We start from the raw sequence: 25,833 nt of genomic DNA, 5'->3' as shown, positions 1-25,833 counted from the left end.
TGCAGACCAACCCTGACTCTCCCATGTGGCACGTGGCGCTGAAGGAAAGTCCCAGTCACCAGCACTCTACACCTTTTCTGTCCATCTTCATTCATTAGAAGTCCCTGCTGTCTCCTGGGCATTGGATTTGTGACGGGTTTAGGGAAGAGATTGACAACAAGGTGGGAAATGTGTCCAGGGATTGGTTTGTCCATCTACATGGAATAATGGATTTTCTCGAAGTTCAAAACAGCACCACTGGTGATCCAAGGGGACCATAAACGTGTCCCTGGCTGGATGGGACTTCAGTCTACACACATAGGAACACACACATTTGAAGTACCCACACTTTGCTAGATTTTAAAGCACTTACAGACTATAAACTCAATGGCAGGGGCGCCCATGCTTCTGCTGTATTAGCCAGCCTCAACTTCTTCATTTGTTAAATTAGGCTCAACATGACGCCTGCCTCACAGGTTGTTATGAGAATTAAATAAGATAACTGCATGAAGAGTCTCACCTTGGTTCCCGTACATGGTAAACATCTGTTGAGTGACAGCTATTATGCTGATGCAAATGAAAAGAATAATTATCTAAGCTTATATGCTATCAGCTCATCTCCCCAGGAATTCCAAATTCTCTCCTCTAGACTACAAAGACCACTTGACAACACACCTTCGTTTGCCACTACTGAGCTGCGTCTATCCCTTTAACTTACTATCCCAGGCTTTATCAAAGATCATAATCAAACAAAACTGCTGGTGTGAAAATTACTTACAAAAGTGTCATCAGGGTGTTCTCACACTCTGTTGGTTAAGGTCTCTTTGAGAAATTTTTCCCAAAAGTTAATTGGTAGCAGAGTGTTTGTTCTCTCTCTCTCTCTCTCTCTCTCTCTCTCTCTCTCTCACTTTGTCTCTGTTGCTCCCCACCCCCAAGGTATCAGGATATTCTCTCTTTCTAATAACAAGAGCCTCTATAACTTTCCATATTTCCCCTATTGTCCTAGATGCCAGGAAGTTCAGGCTCCAATTATCTTAGTATGCAGAACTCACATACGTGCCCGTCTATTTTCCATGGTTCTTATTTCTTACTTCTATATATAATTTGTTAAAACTGTACTACACATGGATTTTGTTTCAAAGAAAGAGGTAAATACAGAGTAGACATAAGAAAACCTGCCCTTTAGGGATACTGCTAAAATTATATGAACTAGTTATGTCAAGTGTGCCAAGAACAGGTCAGGCACCTATGAAATTTTATTTCTTTTTCCTTAAAGAATCTACTTATTGCCCTAGCTGGTTTGGCTCAGTGGATAGAGCGTCGGCCTGCGGACTGAAGGGTCCCAGGTTCGATTCCGGTCAAGGGCATGTACCTGGGTTGCGAGCACATCCCCAGTGGGGAGTGTGCAGGAGGCAGCTGATCGATGTTTCTCTCTCATCGATGTTTCTGACTCTCTATCCCTCTCCTTACCTCTCTGTAAAAAATCAATAAAATATATTTAAAAAAAAAAAAAAAAGAATCTACTTATTTATTATCAGTGTAATTTAATATATTTACTCAGCTTAGCTCAGTGTATCCACTATGCCAAAGTCTCTTCCCTCAACACTGAAAGGTGTGGCTTCCCAGGGCGGGGCAAGTGCTTTCTGACAGGAAGTCCAACCATGCAGCCCACAACAAATATTTTTGTGGCCCAACCAATATAATGGTATGTAAGACATGTTTTAATAAAAATTTCATAACTTAAATTTTACAATATCTTGTTATATATAATTATTAATAACAAACTACAACGTTTGCTAATGACTGATTACTATAATCGTGTTGCATTCATTTCCCTTATGCGCCTTACACTCAGGCGCACCATTTCTCTCCACTAATACCAGCAGCGAATATTTGCATTACGCTTATTAATTTGTGCAGTTATTCAGTGTCTGGTAAGTTCAAGTTCAAGAAAAAATATTATTTGTTATTAAAATGTTCTATTATTTTATGTTAACAATTATTTATTTCAGCCCTTTGTATTCAGCATGTCTCAATCAAAATAAACCTATGTTTCTATGAAAATTGAATCTTTTGTGTTTTGTGGCCCACATCAACTTAAACCTCGTTTATTTGGCCGTTAGCCTTTGAGTTTGACATGCTTGCTTTACACTATTTCTGTGAGGGCTTCTGTATTCAGTCTTTCTTCCTTCGTTTGGTTATTATTATTATTACTAGAGGCCCGGTGCATAAAATTTGTGCATGGGTAGGGTCCCTAGGCCTGGCCGGTGATCAGGGCTGATCGGGGCCTTCCAGCTCCCGGTTGGGGCCTCCCTCCCCCTGCTGCCAGCTGCCAGCCGGGGCCTTCCTTCGTTCCGCACCGCCCCCTGGTCGTCAGCGCATGTTATAGCGAGTGATAGAACTCCCAGTCTCCCGGTTGAACTCCCGTGGGGACACTTTACATATTAGCCTTTTACATATATCGATTATTATTATCATCATTATTATTTTGTATTCCCCCATTCAATCTTGGCTGCCACAATCAGACAGACAGAAAGCGCGAGGACCCTTTTTTCTTGCATCTGCACTGTAACCGTAGCAACAGACAGTAACTGCTCCAGGTCTGTCAAATAGATGCATTGCTGTTTTGTTATCTTAATGACCCCTCACCACCAGCCACATCACCAACAAGCCAAAGCTCCTACATGTCTACACCTCGAGGGAATTATCTGCTGACACCCAGCCCAACTATCAAGACCACCTTAACCCTTTGTAATTTGCCTCAGTGGCTACTTAATTCCTCCTATGAGCCTTTTTGTTGAAACTTATTATTTTGAAATACTTACAGACAAAACGTTGCATAAAAAAAACACAAAACACAGAGAGGTTTGCCCGGCCAGCTTAGCTCAGTGGTTGAGCATTGACCTATGAACCAGGGCACATGCCTGGGTTGTAGGTTTGATCCCCAGTGTGGGGCATGCAGGAGTCAGCCAATCAATGATTCTCACTGATCACTGATGTTTCTATCTCTCTCTTTCCCTCTCCCTTCCTCTCTGAAATAAATAAAAAATATTTTTAAAAAAACACAGAGAGGTCCAAGGTATCCATCACCCACCTTCTCTCAATGATCACCCTGTATATAAATGCAGTGTACTACTCCAAACACCAGGAAGTTGTTTGGCACAAGTACAATTAACTAGACTATAGACCTTACTCAGATTTCACCACTGTTTTTGGAGACACCATGTATTTTTTAAACCATTTTTCACACTTTGAACTTATTTAAATAGTTTATTTAAATTTAATATTATTTAATATTTATTAATCACTGAATAGGAATTGTAGAATGTGCTACTTCTCATTTCCAAAACTCACAATCACTTTGAGAAGTGACACATTTTGTTCCATATTACTATGAAAATACCTGACGTTGATGTTGATGGCAATTATATGTACTGAAGGCTTACCACAGACCAACAGCTGTTCTAGGTGCTTTTCATAAGTTATTTAACCCTCACATCAACCCTACGAGGCTGATACTGTGTATGAACATCCCAGTTTTACAGATGAGGACAATGAAGCTGGTGGTGATTTCACAACTGGCCCGTGGTCACACAGCTAGTGACTGAAGACTCACCAGGGCAGGCGGACTCTAAGGGCCTGAGCTATGGCAAGCCACTATGAGCCACCACTCAGAAGTCTTTCATCCCCTTGAAGATTTTAAGAAATGCTTCACCATCACAATTTTTGATCATCGCAAGGCCTGGGGAGCACGGATAGATGGCAGCTTGTGGGCTGAGGTCAGAGATGCCAAGTCTTGCAACACATACCCTCAACACATACAGGCAAGAACTGTCTTACCCAACCTGGCCAGTGTGCCCACTGAAAAACACTAACTATTCTCTGCTTCCCTAAACAAACCAAAGAGATAAGGATAAATGTGGAATGTTATAAAGAAGTGACTAGGAAAGGACCTTATAATACAGCTAAACCAACCACCATGCAAACAACAAATAAATCAAAAGTCTGTTGTTCTATTGAAACATTACTATGAGCACTTATTTCCATATGAACGGGCTAAGCCAGCGGTTCTCAACCTGTAGGTCGCGACCCCTTTGGCGGTGGAACGACCCTTTCACAGGGGTCGCCTAAGACCATCCTGCATATCAGATATTTACATTACGATTCATAACAGTAGCAACATTACAGTTATGAAGTAGCAACGAAAATAATTTTATGGATGGGTCACAACATGAGGAACTGTATTTAAAGGGCCAGAAGGTTGAGAACCACTGGAAGCAGATTCCCAAATACCTTTCAGCTTAGAAAGTTCCTGCTCTTTCTCCTGCTGCAGCTGCAGGTATTTCTGCTTATGGTCATTAAACGTCCTACTGAAGTCTTCTCCCTGCTTGCGGTGTTCCTCTTCCAAGTCGCTGTGCTGTTTCTTTAGCTCCTCGTGCTGACTCTGCAAAAATGAGACTTTGAATAAAAATGTAGATTATCTAAATTATAGTCAGAGTCTATTTCCCAACAACGTAGTCTTTCTCTTGCAAGAAAGTGAGAACAAATGAAGAAGGAGGTTTCATGTTCCTCAGGTTGCTTTTAATTTGTGCAGCTCACCTCCGTTTCCCTTACATTTCAAATAACGAGTTTAGGATCATGGCCAAAAATAATATTCTTCCTAATTTTTAACATCAATGGAAACAATAAGAAGTTAAAAGTTAGCAGGAGAGATGGAAAAGGGAGGGATCTGGGGAAATTCCCAGGCACTCAAATTACTCTGGAAGCAAGGTAAAGCTAATGGAAAAACTAACCCTCTGTGAATAGTCTAGACTTCCTCTTTCAATCTGTTGTTTTCCTAAAACTATTTTTTTATTTCCCTTCTTTGATTTTCAGCCTTCCTGGTAAGCCAGTTTAAAGAAGGGAGAAAAAAAGATTCTTCCCTTTTGGGGAAGTATTAATTGATTGTATACTGAATTATTCTTATTTATCTTACTCCTGATTATAATACTATGCTATAATGACAATCTAGATAAATTCTACAGTCTCCACATGCTTCATGTGAAAGGTTATCTGCTGTAATTCAGGTACTGCTTTCTTGATAATAGAAAAGATTCTGATTTCAATAAAAAGTACTTGCCCTGCTGCCCTGGCTGGGTGGCTCAGTTGTTGGAGCAAAGTCCCATACACCAAAAAGGCTGTGGGTTCAACTCCCAGTTAGGACACATACCTAGTTTGCGGTTCAATCCCTGGTCCGGGTACATATGGGTGGCAGCCAATCGATGTTTCTCTCTCTCTATCTCTCTCTCTCTCTCAAAGTGGTCTGTAAAAGGACTTTTTAAGTATTAGTGGCACAAAGGAAGCATTTGAATAGTTTACTGCCCGCAGTGTGTCTAAATAAAGAAAATATCTAAGAGAAACCACCATAAAAATTAAATAAACAAAAATCCTTAAAGAATAAAGAGAAAAACAAAAATAGTAGTTGACCAGAGAGTCTGATTTATAAGAAAATGTATAATAAATTAAATATGTTCTTTGTAAAATGGTAAAAATATGATGGGGCATTATACTTACATATCATTTTGAGCCAAATACAACTTTAATATACCATATTATAATAGAAATCAACTTTCTGTAACTGTCCTTAATCATTTAAGTTACTTAATCCTTTCCCTCATTCCTGAAGAACAACATTAAATTACTCACTTTCAACATCTGATGCTGCACATTCAACGCACTGTATCTACTATTGGAATCTTGCTGTAAATTGGAAAGAAAATAGTTAACACAAAGATTTTAAAAATCTGGCTCTTTTACTAAACACAGCTTAAAAGTCTTAATGAAAGAATTTCATTTATTTCGCTTGTGTAAGCTAAAATGAATTTACACTTGAACCAGGATGTCTCTGAGGCCATCTCCTTATATAATAGCAGAAATAACGTTTTAACACTCGATAAGTTTGCTAGATTTTAGTCTTGACAAAGAGGAAATTCCCATGGAATCATAAAATAGCAGCTTGGAGAAGACTTCCACTCTCTCATTCGGAAGAGCTGAGGCCCAGGTGTACGGAGGAGCTTGTCCTGAGACAGATAATCATGCATTGTGCCGGGGCTCCAAGGGCAGGTGGGGCTGAACCAACAAGGACCAGGTCTCACAAGCTTAGTTTGGCTCACGGAGGGGAGAGAAAGGCTGCTTTCCTTCCCTGAGATTCCGTGGGCAAGAAGTTCTACATCCTCTGCTACATTCCAGTGAGACTCCATTGCACAGAGTGAGAATTAGAAAAGCTAAGGAGCAGACCAAGGCCAACATTTCCTTCAGGGGCAGAGCCAGGGCTGAAACTTGAGCCTAAGCCTAAGGTGGGTCCATGTTCCAGGAACAGATCACTGGATCCCTGTGAGACACCTTCACAGGCGGGTCTCACACAGGTCCACCGTCCTGGGAGCCATGACCAGCCAGTACGCAAGACACCTGAGGGTTTTCTCTCCCGCGCTGTGTCGTACCTCACACGCCACACTCCTGGCTTACTGCACGGCCAGCACAAGGACGCGTTCAATCATTTCCCAGTTCATAGTTTTTACAGCTTCTAAAATGAACTGCATTTTTGCTTTCTCATTTTATTTCATTACTTCACTACTTTATTTTAAGTTACAGTGAAATTACATTATAAAATGCACAACAGAATGCACACAGTTTGGGTCAGAGCTTTTAAAGCAAGTAGTAGCCTCCCAGCTACCCAACGAACTGACTCTTCTCAGTTTTAAGACCTCAAAACATGAATGTTTTACTCAACTAATGCTTACTTTTTTTTTTTTTAGAGTAAGAGAAAGACTAGTTTTTCTCCAGTTAATTTGGACTTGAAAACTTTCTAAGGCCAATGTCATTTTCATTCATGCATGCATTCGACAAATGTGTTTGGATGAGCTCTGGACGGGAGAGGCGAGGGAGGACTTCTCGGAGGTGGTGATCTGTCTGGCTTTGAGAGTGAAGAGCACGTGGGTACGCAGGAGCCCCCCAGTACTGTGTCAGACATTACACAGTAATGTCTGTGCAAACGCAAACCAAAATAAATATTACATTCTATAGGAAAGAAAGATTCTAAACAAATGAACAAATAAATGAATAAAAAATAATGTTTTTTATTACTGAAGATTAAGCTATTCACTGCGATAAGCAAAGATAGGTTTTAAAAGAACAATTTTTAAAGTCTCCCTCTTAAATATGTTTGGTGGCCAAAAAAAAAAAAAATATATTTCAGCCCTACAATACTAATGATAAACAGAGAAAAAGCTTTTGCAAGAATTTCCTCTCCTAAATTTCATGAAATAAAAACGAAAAATACAACTTACCCTTCCTTTATTTAGTGTTTCTTGTGCTTCTAACTTATAAACAAGAAAATCTAGAAAATACAAAATGGAAGAAATAGAGAGTAAGTTCATTCTTTGTGAAATTTTAAACATCTAAAAGAATAAAGGCAAACTTTACTCAGATTTCCAAAAAAAGTTCCAGGTTTAAAACAATCTACTTGGTGAGTTATATATACTTTCTTTTACCTCTCCATACTTTAGAAAAAGTTGAAAAACTATTATATATTTTTCCTCTTTACCTTAAAGCCGTAAATCTTGCACCAACAATATCTACATTACAACCAACTGATTAAAAGTACATTTAGAATGCACACTCTGTGATTAACCAGCCTTTAAATTAAAGTGGAAAAACACAAGCAGCACACCTAAAGACAGGGATGATTTATTGCTCCCCACTAGATGGCACTGAAATCACTCAGGCCCTGAAGAGAATACCATCCTTCATGCTCCTAAAGCATATTATCCACTAGATGGCCCTGTAAAATCACTCTGCATTTGAAGACAAGAAAAATCCAAATCCGATCAAATCATCTGAATGCTGTTAAACTCCTATTCTTCGCACAGGCTTAATTTAATCCAAGGGTCAGCAAAACATCCTAATCAATACTGCCCTCCGGTGTTCTCCCTCCTTCTACCCACCCAGTTAATTATACAGAACATCGAATTTCAATCTCAAGATTTATCACAAAACGTGAATAAACATAAAATGCAGGTAACTTTAAATCACAAGCTGTATAAAGCCTATGCTTTATACCAAAATTCTGATAAAAATCATAGCATTTACCTAATATCTGTGCTAAATGTTATTTTTTTCTAAATAAACCGATTAGCTGTCCAATAAAAGCCTTCACAAGATAAAAACAGGTTCATAACTTAAAAGATGTTATACAATGTGATCAATTTATTACGTTATAAATTTGTGTGTGTATATATGTGTGTGTGTGTGTGTGTGTGTGTGTGTGTAGATATATACACACATGTGTGTGTGTGCATATGTATATATAAAATTTGTCATATTCCGGACCAGTGGTTCTCAACCTTCCTAATGCCGGGACCCTTTAAAACAGTTCCTCATGTTGTGGTGACCCCCAACCATAAAATTATTTTCATTGCTACTCATAACTGTAATTTTGCTACTGTTATGAATCGTAATGTAAATATCTGATATGCAGGATGTATTTTCATTGTTACAAATTGAATATAATTAAAGCATAGTGATGAATCACAAAAACAATATATAATTATATATGTGTTTTCCAATGGTCTTAGGCGACCCCTGTGAAAGGGTCATTCGACCCCCAAAGGGGTCGTGGCCCACAGGTTGAGAACCGCTGTTCTGAACAATGCATACTGTTACTTTCTGGATGTTTGTAGATAAAAGTACCAGGTATTAGTAACATATGTGTTTAATATTCAAATGGAAAGCTGTTTATTTCTGAAATGGTATATATAACCTCAAGGTGGCACACACTGAAAGATTCTAAACCCAGTCTTGAGCAGAAATTATTTTAATGCACAAGGCACAGCAAATTGCTTGACATCTCTGTCTACCTATAAAACTGACTTTGAGTTAATAATAAATTTCTTAGCAAAAAAATAGTAAAGCAAATACATGATGCTTCATTACTTACCTTCCTTTGCTTTCTTATGTTCAAGTCTTTCCTTTTGCAAGGATTTTTCTAATCTTGATCTGTGTTCATACACAACTGGGGGAAAAAAGAGTTAAATTTTATTTTCAAAGAAAGAATTCTAAAGTAAAATTAATATCATTTTTTAAGATAGCAGGAAACAGTTTAAAGTCTTTTCACCATGAAAATAAAAATGTATGTATGTATAATTTCCACATTTGGGGTAAAAAATAGACACAATAATCAACACAATTCTGGGCTGACCCCTGTACAGTGTGCCCCTTTATAGAACCAGTACTCCGGAAGAGGATGTGGCCACCTTTGCCAGCTCCTTTTCCTTCTCCTGCTTCTAAAATGAGCATCTCTGTGAGGTTCCATGTCTCTTCCTGGGCAACCATGTCCACTCTCATGTCTTCAACCACCATCTGCATAGCATTCACCCCACATGTGTACTTCTAACCCTGCCTCTCTCTTAAGCATTTGAGTATTTCCTAAACCCTATAGGGCAGTGGTTCTCAACCTTCTGGCCCTTTAAATACAGTTCCTCATGTTATGACTCAACCATAAAAGTATTTTCGTTGCTACTTCATAACTGTAATGTTGCTACTGTTATGAATTGTAATGTAAATATCTGATATGCAGCATGGTCTTAGGCGACCCCTGTGAAAGGGTCGTTCGACAGCCAAAGGGGTCGCGACCCACAGGTTGAGAACCACTGCTATAGGGTGTTTCTACCTACATATCCATAAGCACTGCCAAACCAACATGATCTGAATTTGAGTTAAGGTTGCTGTGAGCAGGTGAGAAAACCTCAGCAGCACACCCCTGGAATGAGAAGGAAGGTGTACGTCCCCACATCAGGGAAAACAAAGGTGAAAGAGGCGCAGAAATGAAGGAGGGAAGGACAGTCCAAAGAATCTACAGAACTGCCCACAAAAGAACAAGCCAGGCTTACAGCTGCCTTGGCCAGAAGAAACGAATGGCCGAGCGATGTCATGCTGTGACCTTCCTGCACTCTCATCCCTGCCGACACCAGGGTTTGCCTGGTGAGTAGGAGAGGAAGAGCAGACGTGTTAGAGGACAACCAGGGAGAAGATGTCTCTCAGGACTCTTTTCCCCGATACAGGCTTCCCACTCCAGCAAAAAAGAGCTGCTAGAGAGGGAGAGGTTTACCTCTGCATGAAGGACATATGGTGTCACACTGGACTAGACCAGATACTTACTAAGCCTGGACTGTGTCTATGGATAAAAGTGCTTGAAGGTTTATTTTTATTGAATAAATGCGATGCGTCACACTGGTTACGTTTTAGGTACACAGCAGTGTTACTTTGATACATTTATAGACTGTAATGTAATTACTGATGTAGCAATACTTATTACACTACACAATTATAACACAAGAAAGATTTTTTTTTTCAATCTGAGAGAAGCTAAGAAGAAACTAAGTCAGGCAGAGATTTCATCTGGGGACTAAAGTGCAACCCCACAGAGTGGTTTGAACAGGCAATGGCGGGAAAGGAGAGGACAAATGAAATTCCGGATGTGCCATTTGATTCCTGTTTGCTCAGCATTACGGTCACATATGACCTCATTCCCTGGCAGGCTAAGCCAAGCCTAACAGTTGGTTCTTTTACCAGTGCCTAGCTAGCTTCCCACAACTACCTAAGATAAAATGTAATCATTAGTCGCTGACCGACCATGAACAGCGTACACACCTGTCCAACACAACTGGCCTTCCAAAGTTGCCAGGGTCACAGCAACGCCCCCCCCCCCCCCCCACACACACACACACCTGCTACAATCTCTTACCACTGAAGGAATTTCCTGTCTCTCTTCCCACCCTTTCCCCGTTGTCACAGCTGCCAGTTACCAGCTACTGCTGTCCAACCTCCAACATGGCCATCCACTCCTGGGTCTTCCACCTTCTCCCCATACCACACATCCCGTCTTGTCATCTCATATAAACCTTCGGTTCCCAGGGGTCCATCTACAACTACCACAGCCCCTACTTCTACTCACACCTCTGCTAACATCTCTGTTCACACCACCCAAACTGGTATGGTGTCATCTCTGATAGCATGCCTGCCCCAATCTCATCTTTCTCCTCACCCTCAGCCTTCCTCTGGTCATTACAATAACCCTGCACCAATCCTTTTCTCCATCCGAGTTCCTATTCTATTCACCACACCACCCCAGTGCTATTATAAAGGCATTTACTCAGCCCCTACTATGTACCTGGAACCACATTATCAGTAGAAATGCAAAATGAATAGACCTGGGCCTTGGCCCCAAGATGCTCAGTCTAACATGGGAAATGGGTTAGGTAATTTGTAAATAATTAGAGCTAAATACATGTGGCATAATAAAAGTACATTTCAACCCAGAGAAAGACAGGGATGAGCTCTGGATGGGAGAGGGGTGAAGAGTGAGGGGAGGCTTCTTAAAGGAGGTGATCTCTTGGCTGCTTTGAGAGTGATGAGAAACATAAAGCAGCCCAGGTCAAAGGCACTTCTGGAACACATCACAGGGAGAAAGGCACAGAGGTATGAAATTAGACTAAAGGTAGTTGAACTCCAAAATGCTTGGCTGCAAGTCCATTGTTGAGAAATCGAGTTTGTTCAGACATATCTGTATATAAATCTCTCATCAATTTCTAGAATCCTACTAACAAGGGTTTCCTTGGATTGATACCAACAGTACCTCTTGTATGATGTTTGGGATGAAGCAGGGAGAAACGAAGATCAGTGCTGTTTTATAACAACAACCAAAGCCAAGCCCTGAACTGCAGGCTCGTAGTCTTGGAGCATTTCCGTCAGGTCGGGGAAACTTACAGGGAAACAGACGCTGTCATGATATAACATGACAGAGGCAAGAATGGGGTGCCACAGGAATACCTAAGCTCCGCAGCTAGAAGGAAAACACCCCCTCAACTCCAGTCCCCTGGCCAAAGTTCCTTCTGGGTAGAAGGTCACAAGAACCTAACGGGCCAGTGAAAAGGGAATTTTGGTGCACTAATTGGGCTTATTACGGACGATTTCAGCAAGCATGTGCACTCCTTTCAGAGAAAGAAACTGGCAAAGTAGTCAAGACCTTGCTCCAATGGAACTGAAGGGGCAGCCGGGGTTCCTGGGTCCAGGGGCTGCTGAGGATGTCAGGTCTGTTAGGGGCTAACAACTTCAGCTTAGAAACACCCATAATTAAAAAACAAAACAAAGCAAACCTGCAGTAGAGTCAAGAACATATATATGAGGGGAATGCTCACCACCCATCCCCAGCCACCTCTGACTCTCCATAGTAAATATCATGGAAGAGGAAGGACAGAGGGGGGAAGCTGCATTCATAAATTTCAATCCTGTGAAATTCTTCTTTGTTTAATATACAGCAGCGATTACTGTAAGCTCACTATTGCAAACTCAGTGCTGTATGGGACTCAGTCATCATTATCTTTGTCTTGGGAAGCAGAAAACTCATGGGTATGATTTCATCTTCAATAAGAGCGGAGTAGATTACACCAGGCAGAGAGGGGGTGTGGGGAGTGGGGTGAGGGCACTGGGTGTGGGGCGGTGGGAGATGGTGCTCCATTCTTTCTTTATCCTCTTGCCTGCAATGCAGTCAGGAAGATAACGTGCCAAGAGCTGATCCACAGCACCCATTTGTCATCCTGAATCACACAACTGTCTCTGACAGCTTTACGCTCAATGGGAATTTATACACTCAACATATGAAGAGCTGTGTGTCTCAAGAGCCAGAAGATCCTAGGATACACAGTTATAAACTTTCATAAATCACCTGAAGAGATGTTCTATGATGTCCACAAAGAGGAGACCATGTTTGTGGATTTCAGCCCAAAGGCAAAGGTCTTGGGACATCTGAGACATACTCATAAATACCAAAAAAATGGCATCACAACAAGAACTAAGGCAAGAGCCCTAACCAGTTTGGCTCAGTGGATGGAGCGTCGGCCTGCGGACTGAAGGGTCCCAGGTTCGATTCCAGTCAGGGGCATGTGCCTTGGTTGCGGGCACATCCCCAGTGGGGGGTGTACAGGAGGCAGCTGATCGATGTTTGTCTCTCATTGATGTTTCTTCCTCTCTGTAAAAAAAAATAAAAAAAAGAACTAAGGCAAGAGAATGTGTTTTTGTAAATGTAGTAGAAAAAAGGGATGTTCTAAACAGGAATAGAGGATATATGTCAAAACCATGAGTTAATTATCTATTAATTAATATTATCTTACTCAGAACTGGTCAAGCCATTATTGTAGCATCAGCTTCTAGTCCTGATGTGATATGACTTAAGAATGCAAAAATGGTTTGAGATTGGAGATGATCCCCAAGGAAGAAGGTGAGAAAGCAGCAGTGGCTGGTGGGAAGTTGAAGCGCGGTTCTTCATCAGGCCAGAGAAAGAAAAACAGGCCGAAAAGGAACCCAAAATTGGGAGCTGAGGAATCCACATGAGGTAAAAGACAGTGAGGGGTAAAATTAATCCTTGGAATTGGAAATTCTAGAAAGAAGGGGAAAAGGAAAGAGGCAGGCGGTAATATAATGGTTGAGAGCACAGACTCTGGCGTCTGAGTTCAGATCCCAGATCCATTCCTTGAGGGGCAAGTTCCTGAGCTTTGTACTTCAGTTTCTTTATATGGTGTGTGGTGGTAATAACAGTACCTGTCTCTTTGGATGGATGTTGGGGTTAAATGAGTTAATATATTTCAGGTGCTTAGAACACTGCCCAGCATGGGGTAAATACAAAAAAATACTAAAATATTTTTTCACTTATCAGCTGTGATGGCTTAAAAGTGCCTGAGAGGAAATAAAAGTGCCCTCTCAGCCCTAAAATTAAAGTCTAATAATAGCAAAGTAAAATAAAATAAATATATATACATATATATATACATATATTCATACATATATGTGTGTGTATAAAAGCCATAAGATCTTGATTTCAGTTTTCTTAAACAAATTTTTTATTCCACTTAAAAAAAAAGATAAAGTAAATAATCATTCTAATAGCTTAGTAAAACTCACAAACCAATTTTTTAAATAAAAATTGAAGGACAGTAAAACCAGACAGAATCTTTGTGCCCTTGCAGCTCTTCTAGAAAATTTCCCTATCAATTAAACACACACACACACACACACACACACACACACAAACACACACACACATAAACACACACTACCCTTAATTCTTTTAAAATGCATTCTCCAGGCTTTCGAGCTAGTGATTTATCCAGACAGGTTTACAGTTTCGCTTAGAAGGAGCCTGGCTAATCAATCCTTGTCACCTATCTCTATTTTTCTATTTATATTCTGAAGTCAAGGGCATCAGTCAAGATGAACTAATACTGCTAGAACCTTTGCAACAAAAATGGTATATAGTGAATATTCTCACAGCACCAAACAAGTTTAAGGAAAACTAAATATAAAAACACCAGCGTTCAATCTGGGCACTGAAGACCTTAGTGCAGAATAACACTGTAACAGGGACAGGGTTTGAATCATGAGAATTCGTGGGAAAAATAGGAAAGTCCATACTACTCATCATCTGCTTACTGAAAAGGAGTTTAATACTTTCCGTGCAGCCGAGAATGGAAAGAGGTTTTATTCCATTGTAAAGCCTTCAAGAGTTTAAACACATCAGCTTCCTACAGCAATTTTCCATTTTAACTCTGACTTCCCTCTGAAAGTCACAGAGAAATTAGCGTATACTTCACTTATGGGCAAAACACATATCCATGACATTTCGGGGTAAACTGCTCCAAATCAGAATTAGAAAGCAACACTAAAATTAGACAGAAAACACTGCTAAGTGTTTTAACACCTTAAGCCAGAGAAAGAGCAGTGTTTCTTTGGCAGAAGCAACAGCCCACGGAATTTTGCTTTCAGTCCTGACAATAACATAAGGTTTTATCTTTATTTTAAAAAACAACAACAACTGAGGCTTGATATGAGAGTCACACAATTCAACTGGCGAAAATATTAAGATTTGCAAGTAACTTCATCATGTGGCATATAATAAAAATTATAATGAATAAATTTGTGCTTTTGATCACTGTGGGTGAGATTTTTAAGTAGGACAGCAAGAGAGATGACAAAAAGGAAAATAAACTAAAATCAATACAGCACTTTGAGGTCTGGTTTTGTAGGCCTAAAATCGTAGCTATTTATTATAGTCCCAAACCAGTTTTCGGTGGTGTTCTAACTCCGGAAGTGAGGGGAAGGCTGGCCACTTATCCACCCTCTTCCTTCGAATGAGTTGGTCGTTAGCATGAAGACAACATCACAGAATTTTCCAATTATCCTTTTTTCATTCTTTCATATTTGCCTCATAAGAAGTCTAAGATGGAAGACAGATCTCCTTAGAAAACAACCGACATAAAATAAGTAAAAGACAAAAGAAGGGAGTCGACTAATACCATTTTGAGGACCTCCCCAGCAAATTGCATGTTGAGGACCTCATTTTGAGGATCCCGCCTCCAGCCCTGTGATTGGCCAGGGCTCCCCTGAGGCTGTCTTCAGTGCCTCCCCACCCGACTGTTCCCATAAAGTCTCCCTGAGTTCCGAGTCCCTCTTCATAACATCTCACATCACCTGCACCCATCTCCATAACCCCTCACACACAACTCCTAGACCTTTAAATTCAGCTTTTACTTCTCGCTCAATCCCAGCTGTACATCTTCCAGAACAACTCAACCTTTCCAGTCTGCTTGACAATTTATAGCTGAATTTAATTATTAATTAAGCCTTTTTATGGTTCACTCCCTTTACTAAATTACATAGTCACGTTCCAAGCCTGGGGGCAGAACCTTCCAATGGCTCTCATTAACCAGTGACCTAGCCCTCTCAGGGCTTCAGCAGAGTGTTCATCCTGCTCCAGCCCCAGCAGCCTCTGTGGTCCTCCCCGAAGCCAGGCCCGCTTTTGCCTCAGCACCTCGGACTGCCTCTTCCAGGGGCTTCCACTGCTCCTTCTCCAGATACCTGTGCAACTGGCCTCCTCGCCTCCTTCAGGTCTTTAGCTTCTCACCAAGTTCCTCCTGGACAACCTATCTAAAATTGCAACCTGCTTCCCACCCTCCACACTCCCAATCTCCCTTCCTATTTTATGTATCTCCTTAGCACTTAACACTCTATAATATTTTTTTACTGATCTGTCTTACGTACTGCCCTTCTATCCCACTAGAGCAGTGGTTCTCAACCTTGGCTGCACATTAGAATCACCTGGGAATCTTTTTAAAATCCTGATTTCTGGTCCTCATCCTCCGGAAATTCTGTTTCTTTGTTACTAATGTTGTGACCCCACCCCATAACAAAATATTTCATTCTTTTCCTCATTTGCCTGCCATCCTTTAGGTCCCAGCATTTTTCAACTGAATTTCCACACTTGTTAACTAATTAGTATCACATATCCCAGAGAATCCTATATAATAAAAGGCCAGCGACCATACAGTGTAATGACCAGGACAACCGATCGACCAGTCGCTATGAGGTGCATTGACCACCTCTTGGTCCCTTCCCGCAGCCCGCAGACTCCGATCGCTGGATGGCCAACGGGGAACTGGGGTGGGTGGTGGCAGGGCAGGACTGGGGAGTGGTGAGCGAGCGGAAGTAGGCCCTGATCGTAGGCTAGGCCTAGGGAACCTACACTCGCACATTTTCGTGCACTGGGCCTCTAGTAAACAGATAAAAGAATAGAGATTAAACATAAATTTATCTGTTGAGGTATAGGCTCATTAAGATTAGCTGTAGTTAAAGCATAGCCCTGAAATATAGCTCTTAGAATGCTGAGAGACCAAAGAACAAACTGATTAGGTATTTTTCTATGAGGTGGCAACTGAAGTATTTTTTTTATTGCACAATGAAGTTCCTATAATAGTTCTCACCAGTGTTATTTTTAAGTTTGCTATGCATACAGTTGATTGTAAAAGTCGTTTAAATGTAAATTTCAACTATGATTTGAATTGGTGCTTAACTGCCTTTTCTATTTTGGATAAAACTATATATACCCAGGCTTTCCCTCGTGACACAATGTAATTGAGATTTGCCTTTTTGAAACAAGTATTATATTAGCTGACTTAAGCTATATTTCCTCATAGAGCTTCATAGAGCTCCTTTCTGGCATGCTTTCAAGTGGTGAGCCACTAATAATCATCATTATGAGATGAAATCTATTCACTCCTCATGAAAGGATTCTTCTCTTAGCTGCTCAGTGCTATTATATTACAGCCCAGATTACAACCCAGTAGTGTTCCAGGCACCTTGGGAGACACTAAAGTGTAGGATTTACTCTTAGGAAAAGCTTACAACCAATAAATTCAGGTTGTAGGAAGAGGGTAAAACAGTAAGAAGACAATTAGAGATCACCAAAGGTTAGGGAGCTGGAGTGGCATAATGACATGCTGAGTCAACAGAGTTTTAAACATAATCTCTTTTTAGGCTGAGAGGAAAAATACCCTCTGGTCCCATAAAAATGCTGCACTCTACCAAGCAAAAATTACATGTAAAATTATATGTGTATATATATTAGAAACTTAAGGACTCATAGTAATAGAAGCAAAAATTATTCTAAAATTGGATGTATATAAATAGACCCTGTACAGTACTATTCTTCTTATCTAGTAGTCAAATTTCAGCTGGACAGCATCACAGCACTTCAGGGAATAAAGTATGAGAGAGAAAGAGGGTTAGGTTTCTGGTCACCCAGCATTAATGCAAGGATGTATAAGAATGCCCTTGAGAAGGGCTAACATATGCAAAAGCACACAGTTTTATAATGGGACTATGAATTTATGCACATACTTTTCATAATGTATGTGCTTGAAGCAAACATAAAAGATATTTAATTTTCATAAGTTATCTAGCAAAGATGAAACAACCTAAAATCCAGAACTTCAGTAGCAATCCCTAAGAGGTTTTTATATTGAATAAACCTGAACCCAGAGAACACCTATGACCAGGGTAGAAGGAGCTGAGCTACCATTGGCTTCTCCTTCAAACCAACCCAGCAATCCCAGCTTCATCCAAACTCCCAAAGTCAACTTTTTATTTCAAAATATGAAAATAGGCAACATATCTTATAAAAGGTTCCACAGAAATCTGGCTTGTAAAGAGATACTATGTAAGCTCTCTTACATATCACATCCCGAATATTTTATTCAACGAATAAAACAAATATTCATCACTCACTTTATACATCATGAGCAGAACAGTAAGAAATATCTTCTCTGGGAGCTCATATCCTGGCAGACAGATGTAAATGATAATACGCTTAATTAATAGTATATTAGAAACCAGTGAGGGTCATGGTGGGAGGGGGAAGAGCAGGGCATAAGAAATTGGAGGTGTGGGAAGGATGGGTCAGAATTAATTTTTAAATAGTGTGGTCAAGGCAGGATGCAGTGCGAAGACTCGAAGAAAGTGAGTTAGTGCTACAAACATCTGGAGGAACTGGTCCAGCTAGAAGGAACAGGTAATGCAAAAGCCCTGAAGTGCAAGTATAGCTGGGATGTTCTAAGAACAGCAGGAGACCAGGGTTGCTGAGGGAGAGTGAGCCAGGAAGGTCAAAGGGTGAAGGTGGGGAAGGGGTCAGATAGCAATAGGCCTCCTAGGACCTAGTGAAGACTGGCTTTTCCTCTGGGAGAAACGAGGAGCCACTGGAGTGTTCTGAGAAGGAACACGTGACATTGACTTGGCATTTAAAATGATGATCACTTGGACAGACTGGTACAGATGCAAGCAGGGAAACTAGTTAGTAAGCAGGCTTCTGCAGAAATCAGGCCTGAAGTCATGACAGGACAGGGCCTTCTGCATTTATACTGAAGATACACCAGTGCCTCTTGTCAGCTGAGATAGAGGCCACAGTGGGACAGGTTTGTGAGAAAGATCAGGAATAAGTAGTTGCTGATGGCAATTTTACTGGTACTCAGCCTGCAGGACTGAAGCTACAGAGGTGACATTTGCCACGGATGTTAAAAGATGAGGACAATGGAGGAAGGACAGAGAAAATCCATATAGTGGAGAGAGAACAGGTAAGAGCCCTGAGGCAGCAACAAAAGGACCTATTTATTGTGATCCTGACACCTCCCTGAAGATAAGAATAACCTGGAGTATTTGTTCCCATCAGATTCCTGGGGTTCAGCCAGACTCTACTCAGCCAGAATTTCCAGGGAAGAGACTTAATCATCTGACTATTTAGCAAGTATGCGGTACTCACTCCCCGTGAACTTTTATAGGAAAGTTCTGGAAACACTATGGTTAGCCTGGGTTGATAGGAATGCGATAAATCAGGGTTGGGAGAGAATGACAGGACTGGAATTGACTTGATCAGATCTACATGGCTGTAAAAAATAACCTGATGGGTCAAGTAGAAGGCAGGGTAGAGAGTCTGAGAGTGAGTAGAAGTTGATGATTAGCCAGGAGGTCACTGAAATAACCCAAAATAAAGTAACATGGAAGTTAAACTTCTATATTGCCTGGATATAAGGAAATATCACTTTTGCCAATAAGACAATCCAATAAAAAGTTCTTTTTTCTGATCGGAATATACAAAATTTAGGGAAGTGAAAAAGAGTAGGAGATGAAAAAAGTATGAGTAGGCACTTAAAGATATCCTAATGGAAATTAAATATATGAAAAAGTGGCCATCAAAATTAGTCATCTCCGAAACCGGTTTGGCTCAGTGGATAGAGCGTCGGCCTGCGGACTCAAAGGTCCCAGGTTCAATTCCGGTCAAGGGCATGTACCTGGGTTGCGGGCACATCCCCAGTAGGAGATGTGCAGGAGGCAGCTGATCGATGTTTCTCTCTCATCGATGTTTCTAACTCTCTATCTCTCTCCCTTCCTCTCTGTAAAAAATCAATAAAATATATTTTTTTAAAAAATTAGTCATCAAGGAAATCAAATTAAAATCATAATGCAGTACCTATACGCTTCCATCAATAGGGCTAAAGTTTAAAAAGACAGAAAATACCAAGTCAACAAGAATGTGGGGGAAGAACTCCCCTCTTTGCTGATGGGTGTGTAAATTAGTAAAACCACATTAGAAAAACTGTTTGACAGTATCTGCCAGCGCTGAGGAAGAAATGCCTTGTGGCCTAGGCCCAACCAAACGCCTAACATTTAGTCACCTGAAGTCACACAGGAGAATCCTAACAGCAACATTATCCATAATAATGAACATCTAGCAGAGCAGAATGGATAAGTAGCGGTTGTTCAAAAAATAAAATACCACTCAACAATGTGAACCAACTAGATGTAACAACGTAGGTGAAGTTCACAAACACAATGATGAGGAAAGGTGCCAGACAGCAAAGCGGTAGTTACTGAATGATTCCACTTACACAAAGTTCAACACAAGTAGAACTAATGGGCAGTGCTAGGAGAGAGGGCACGGTTCCCAGAGCACATGGCAGTGGTAGGCAGGCGGCGAGGACTGGAAGAGAGTACGAGGGAGCACTTTGGGTGCTGGTGATGTTTTGATTCTCGGTCTACACGGTCTGTTTGTGTAAGTTCACTGAGCCGTAAACATGTGATGTACGTACTTTTCTGAATATACAATTGTGTCGTGAGATCATGATGTCTGTTATTTCCAGTTGCATAAAAGCATACAGAACATATTTAGATGTTTTCTCTCCATGGACATCTCCCCAAACAATTTGATTCAAACTCTCCGCCTGCATGTCCGACCTCCGTGTGCAGGTCACGTCAGGTCAGGTGTTCAGTCCCTCCTCTGACAGATGTCTGCAGCACGCCCATCCTCACTGCCACCATCACTGCAAGTGTCCTAAACTACAGATATTTAGTAAAAGTTACGATCGCTTACATTTCTCTTATCCTTGTAGGTGCACCTTGTAGGTGCTTTTGATAGCCCTAATTCCTGATTGTATGGGCATGTTTTTGTTTTGTGGGGTTTTTTTGGTTTGTTTTTGTAAAAAGATTTTTTAATAAAGTCATTTTACATTTGCAATTGTAAGGACATACGTTCCAGGGACAAAATGCCCACGCAATTTTAAATGTTACTGCATCCTTTAAAAATAAAAGGATTTTGTCAGGAGGCCTCCATAAATATCTAACCACATTAAGTGAGGTCACTTTGGGCTCATGTGTCTTCCTCGCACAGTGCTCTGCTGTTTAAAATGAAGCAGTTGAGAAAGCACCCAGTAATAGCAGAGGCTTTGTACTGACTCCAATACAACGAGGCCTCCTCGGTTCTGGGGGTAATTTTGCAGCAGGAAGGGAACCTTGCCCTGTAACATTTAAGCACATGCAGTCATCACCGACAGAGGGAGAGGAATGCACAGAAGCAAACATATTTAAGGACATAAAGTCAAAAGGCCTGAGTGACTGGTCCCACGTGCACTACGAAAGTGGATCCAAGGACGGTGCAAATATTTCTGGCATAGGCTGCTGTGGGAAAGGTGGACCCAGGACCAAGGAGGATGGGGTGAGGAGCCCATGATGCCTCCCGTGTTGGACATGTTTAAAGTTTGATAGAGATGTATGCATAGCAGAGAAGGGTAAAGAGTAATCTAAGCAATACCCAAATGGCTGGTGGCTAGAAGGTTACTGCTGGGAAGGTCTATTTCACCATCATTTACGGGTCAAGACCTAAATCCTGAAAGGGTGAGGGCTATGCCCTCCATCTTGCCCCGTATCCTCCATGTTGGGGTAGGAGCCATGTGTTCAGACCCCCTTCTTCCCGGAAGCCCAGGCCTCTGCTGGCCACGCCTGGGATTTCTTTAAACTAACCAATGACAGTTGAGGGATGTGCGCGCAATAAGAATTATCGCATCCTATGTAACAAGACACGGCTTGCGCCTGGCCAATCTGCAGGGCCCACAGTCCCCTCACTCCACCCCCTATTAAAACCCTGGTTTTTCTCATGGCGGTCTCTCCCCCCTTCTTGCCGTTGGGTCAGAGGGGGCTGGGAGCCAGACCCGGGTCTGTACTACTAATAATAAAGGATCCTTTGCTTTTGCATCGAACATGGCTCCCTGTTGGTCTGTGGGGATCTTGAAATCTGGGCATAACAAATCCCAGCCGGCCCTCCACCACCACTGCTTACTCCCCTGACATATTCTGTCCCTCCGCCACCAAACTGCTTAACTCCTTACCGTTACCACTGAGGGAACTGAAAAAGATGACAAACTGTGGGGACAAAGTCAACTGTGATGTCTAACCTTCTTCACCAGTTTGATCGGCATTCTTAGGGATATCCTGAATCCTCTTTGCACTTTTTGGACATTTTAAGCTCTTCTTTGCAATAAGAGTATACAGTGTTCTTTCCTTTCCTCATATTTGCTATAGAAAATGAATACTGTCCTAACAGTTCGTTCAGAAGAACCCAAGTGGCTCTAGCCAGGAGACCCTCTGCTTTGAGGTACTGGGCACTACATCTGCGGGGGTGCAGGGTGTGAAATGTAATTTTAGAAAGTCTAGCAACCTTTCTTTAGCCATTCGCTTCTCCCACAGTATTTTAAAATGCTGTTATATATATGATCTATATGTGATGAAAATATGTATCTGATAATATTTCATTATAGAGTTAAATAACGTTCACAAGATGTTCCTTACCAAGTCAGTGATCAGGAATTTACGTAAGATAGAACAAATATTGGTTATTCATGAGTGCATTTTCCTGTTAGGCTTACATTCCTGACTGTGATGAAAAAAACTGAAAGCAACCCAACAAAAAAATCACTGTGATTCAAACTGCTCATTCTTCGACACTGAGTAAGAAAATAAACAGGAAAAAAAAAAACTTAAAATTTGGCTTCTTGAATGGTTCTATTTTTCAGAACATTTTTTCCTGAATTCTGAAAACAGGTATGTGATTTACTATTTACTAGTACATATCAAATCCTTGTAGAATAAAAAAGTTTTAAAAAGTTCTGTTAGGTTTTCTGTATACACAATAAGATACTTCAATGTTGACTGAATAAGGGACAGATTTCCAAACCCAAAAAGAAAACTTCATTTCTGTTTTTTTTAATCCACTTTTTTATATAATTTTCCCAAAACTTAAAATGGAATAAGAATACAATGCAAAATACCAACTTAAAAAGGTTTAGGAAATTTTAAAAAGGTTAAAAATAGAACTGTATACAGGGTGTAGCAAAAGTAGATTTACAGTTAGTTGTTTGTATGGAAAATAACACAATAATTAATAAGTAATAATACAAAAACAAACTGTTTCATGTACTCACAGCTGTAAACCTACTTTTGCCCCACCCTATACACTTCCTTGAATCTTCTTCAGATCTAATCTCCATTTTCAGAACTGGAAGAAAAATTGGTGTTCTCAATGACATTCTTACCAATGAGCTAAAGCAATTAATACAGTTTGGAATGCTTTTCAGTAATATAACTTGTAGCAAAAAGAATTTTAAGAATGTTTTTATTTCCCTTCCATTTTCTACAAAAACACTTGGCACAGAGCTTTCTATACAAACTCTAACTCAATGGAATGACTTAAGTAGAGACCAGAAACCATATGCATGGTGGAGGAGGTAATGTTTTCTACTTAATACTAACAACTAAATTCACAAGAATATTCCATTTCCTAATTATTTCACTTAATTGAGTTTGCTGCTTTGATGTTCATAGCCTTTGAGTAAAATGAATTAACGGGTTCAAACAGCAGCCTCTCAAAGATCATTCCAAAATATACTTCATGAGAGAAATAAAAAATGCCTGTTAAAAACATCATGTCTTATAATATGCTAAACTTCCCTTAACGGCGATCTTAAAAGGGTACCATTAGAGCTTTATGTCAACTCTATTTTTAATTTCTAAGTTAGGGTTATGTAAGACAATAATGCAATGTAGCCAGTTTACAACTAGGAAGCTTTTGTACAGAAAGATGAAGTTACTAACTCACCATTAGTATAATAAATACTTTCTTTTTCTAGAAGTTAAAAATTTATTAACTAATGAAAATGATAGGTGTGGTTGGCTTTTTCAAAATGTCTACCAGGTACTAGACAGTACAGATACTCTCATTAGACTCATAAATCCAGAAAGCAAGTATAAGTCAATGCTTTAACCAACTGAGCTACCAGCATGGGTCTGGAGTCCATATTTAAACCCAGGTCTACAGTCATTTCAAATTTTAGGGAAGTGCATAGTGTCTTCATCTTCCTGCCTTGGGTCTTCACAATAGGGCTTCGTTAAAGTCTCCAAAGTAATCTTCAACCTCAGGAAATACAATTTCAAATGTAAACTCTAAAAACACATTATGAAACTCAAGATGAATTATTTTTAATATTCTTTTCCAGTAATGTAATTAATCAATAAATGCCTGTTTTTCAACTAATAAAAACTACCTTTATTTTCATTAAGGTTACTGAAAAAGTTTTCAAAAAAAGAAAAAATGTAAGTGACCTTTCTAGACAGAAGCATAAGGCTTTATAATGTCAAAGGAAAAGTTCCTCTAATGTAACACATTTCTGATTTATTATTAAATCCATATTCTAAGTTAATGAAGTCGGGGAGTTCCCCACACTTTGTTATATCTAATAATAATTTCAGTCTTATTAGTGAGTGGAGGTTTCCTACTCTAACTTGCTAAATCAACTTTTAAGATCAATCCTTTTTTCTAATCTTTTTTATCAATGTTGAAGATGACAGCTTTCTCTCTATTCTACACGCCAGGGGCATCATAGACTCAAAGTGGAGCCAGAAACTGGTACCTGGGGCACATCTGCCACTCACTGCTTTCAGCAGTCCCCCTAGCTGGAGGAGGGGTGATGGCCAGTGGCACAGACTCAAGCATGAACCAATGAAGCCTTCCAGCTGACATCATCAATGCTTCTCAATGTCTTGGCATACCTGAAGGGGAGTTGTGCTAAATTGGAAAAACAGCTAAATTTGGAGTTGGCAGATTTGCATTAAATTACTTCTATCATCTATGATAATAAAAGCGTAATATGCTAATTCGATCGGACAACCTTCCGGGATGAAGCTGAGGCTGTGAGGGAAGCCCAGGTCTCGGGGGGGGGGGGGGGGGGGGGGGCTGGAGGGAAGCCGGTGCTGGCAGCTGGGGGCTGGGGGGGGGGGGAGGGGGGAGAGAAGGCCTACTATTGCATGAATTTCATATATCGGGCCTCTATAGTTTAAAATGTTTGTCATTCTGGACACAATCTTTTTGAGCCTCATTCTTCTAACCCATAATGTAAGTATCAGGGCCTATTTCAATGTAGGGCACATAATAGATTCTCGGTGAATTTCCGTTGAACTTAAAGCAAGAAAAAGGCAGTCTTAGTACTCTCAAGGCATGGATGATGACTGAATACAAGAAATGCAACATTCCAAAAAAAGCAGCCTGAGTTCATGAAAGGAACTGGCCACAGTAAGAGGTTCCTAATGGTCAGGAGAAACCAGACCATGGGGAAAACCAGGACACAGGGCAGCAGGAAGAGGTCCAAACTGGAATGAGGTTCTCAGGGGCAGCATACCGGAGAAGCCAGGAGAGCAGGGGGATGACCCACTTTTGCTTGATGACAAGAGAATGCCGATTTCGCTGGTTTTGCTACGGTATGAGTCACAAGGGTGGGTAAGCTGAGAAAAAAAGAATGTTAGGGTGTGGAAAAATGTAATTACATGGATGTTGTAGAACTTACTCTAATTAAAAAATTCCTTGCTCTGAATGTTTTGTTAACTTAGAGTATCTACAGTGATTGAAACATCCTCCCCCACCCCACCCCACCAAACCCCCATAGCCTAATTCTTTTCCAAGGTACCTCTGACTGAGTTCCACTGTTGCCAACCCCAGGCAGGGAGTAAAATACCACGTAGCAGTTAAACCTGCTTGTAGGCATCAAATCTCTGAAGGACGCCTAGAAAGTAGGTGTATTTTTATGGATACTTTTGGCCTCTGGGTTTTCCAGAGGG

The 25,833-nt window shown here is 40.6% G+C and overlaps 1 protein-coding gene and 1 non-coding gene across 6 annotated transcripts in view; both read right to left on the bottom strand.

The window, feature by feature from the left end:
- GOLIM4 (golgi integral membrane protein 4) overlaps positions 1-25,833 on the bottom strand; it is a 75,442-nt gene that overhangs the window by 26,329 nt on the left and 23,280 nt on the right. For all 5 annotated transcript variants that reach the window (XM_070406860.1, XM_070406859.1, XM_070406862.1 and 2 more), the window contains exons 2-5: positions 8,954-9,028; positions 7,305-7,354; positions 5,665-5,718; positions 4,273-4,423 (exon numbers count right to left, since the gene is read on the bottom strand). In XM_070406860.1, the coding sequence (XP_070262961.1) occupies positions 4,273-4,423; positions 5,665-5,718; positions 7,305-7,354; positions 8,954-9,028 (330 nt within the window). The remainder of the gene's footprint in view (positions 1-4,272; positions 4,424-5,664; positions 5,719-7,304; positions 7,355-8,953; positions 9,029-25,833) is intronic.
- LOC139004668 (small nucleolar RNA SNORA31) lies at positions 2,466-2,598 on the bottom strand. The gene has a single exon (XR_011470518.1). It is a non-coding gene; the product is annotated as a small nucleolar RNA SNORA31 (small nucleolar RNA).

Source organism: Myotis yumanensis, unplaced genomic scaffold (assembly GCF_028538775.1).
Source record: "Myotis yumanensis isolate MYYU_CA2020_CCGP unplaced genomic scaffold, mMyoYum1.0.hap1 SCAF_2, whole genome shotgun sequence".
In the NCBI taxonomy this organism is placed as follows: Eukaryota; Metazoa; Chordata; class Mammalia; order Chiroptera; family Vespertilionidae; genus Myotis; species Myotis yumanensis.
The sequence above is the reverse complement of the archived record's forward strand: the minus strand, read 5'-3'. Positions and strand labels throughout refer to the sequence as shown.